Raw genomic sequence first — 302 nt, 5'->3', positions numbered from 1 at the left:
TGCAGTTTGTAAGCTGGTGATGAAGGAGCTCGGGGAAAAGTTGCAGGCAAAGGACTCCTCGGGTGTCATCGAGACGGGATATAACATCGATGCGTCCAAGAAGAAGACCAAATACAATAAGTCGTGAGTATAGGAGGAGTCGTGGGAATCAGGTTGGAAATCAAAGTTGATGACGTTTTGGGCCCTTTGGGTAATGGGTAAAAAGGGGGCTCATTTTTGGGGTTCCTTTTTCTTTTGATTTTTTAAAAAACCGGATTGTAGTGAAGAGGTTGAGATTTCAATATATCATAGGGGTTGTGTGT

General features: G+C 43.4%; 1 protein-coding gene across 1 annotated transcript in view; it reads left to right on the top strand.

The window, feature by feature from the left end:
* LOC119592491 (protein canopy 4-like) overlaps positions 1-302 on the top strand; it is a gene marked incomplete in the record, with an annotated part of 14,805 nt that overhangs the window by 3,910 nt on the left and 10,593 nt on the right. The window contains 1 exon segment of the mRNA XM_037941331.1: positions 6-123. Coding sequence (XP_037797259.1) covers positions 6-123 — 118 coding nt within the window.

Source organism: Penaeus monodon, chromosome 30 (assembly GCF_015228065.2).
Source record: "Penaeus monodon isolate SGIC_2016 chromosome 30, NSTDA_Pmon_1, whole genome shotgun sequence".
In the NCBI taxonomy this organism is placed as follows: domain Eukaryota; kingdom Metazoa; phylum Arthropoda; class Malacostraca; order Decapoda; family Penaeidae; genus Penaeus; species Penaeus monodon.
The sequence above is the reverse complement of the archived record's forward strand: the minus strand, read 5'-3'. Positions and strand labels throughout refer to the sequence as shown.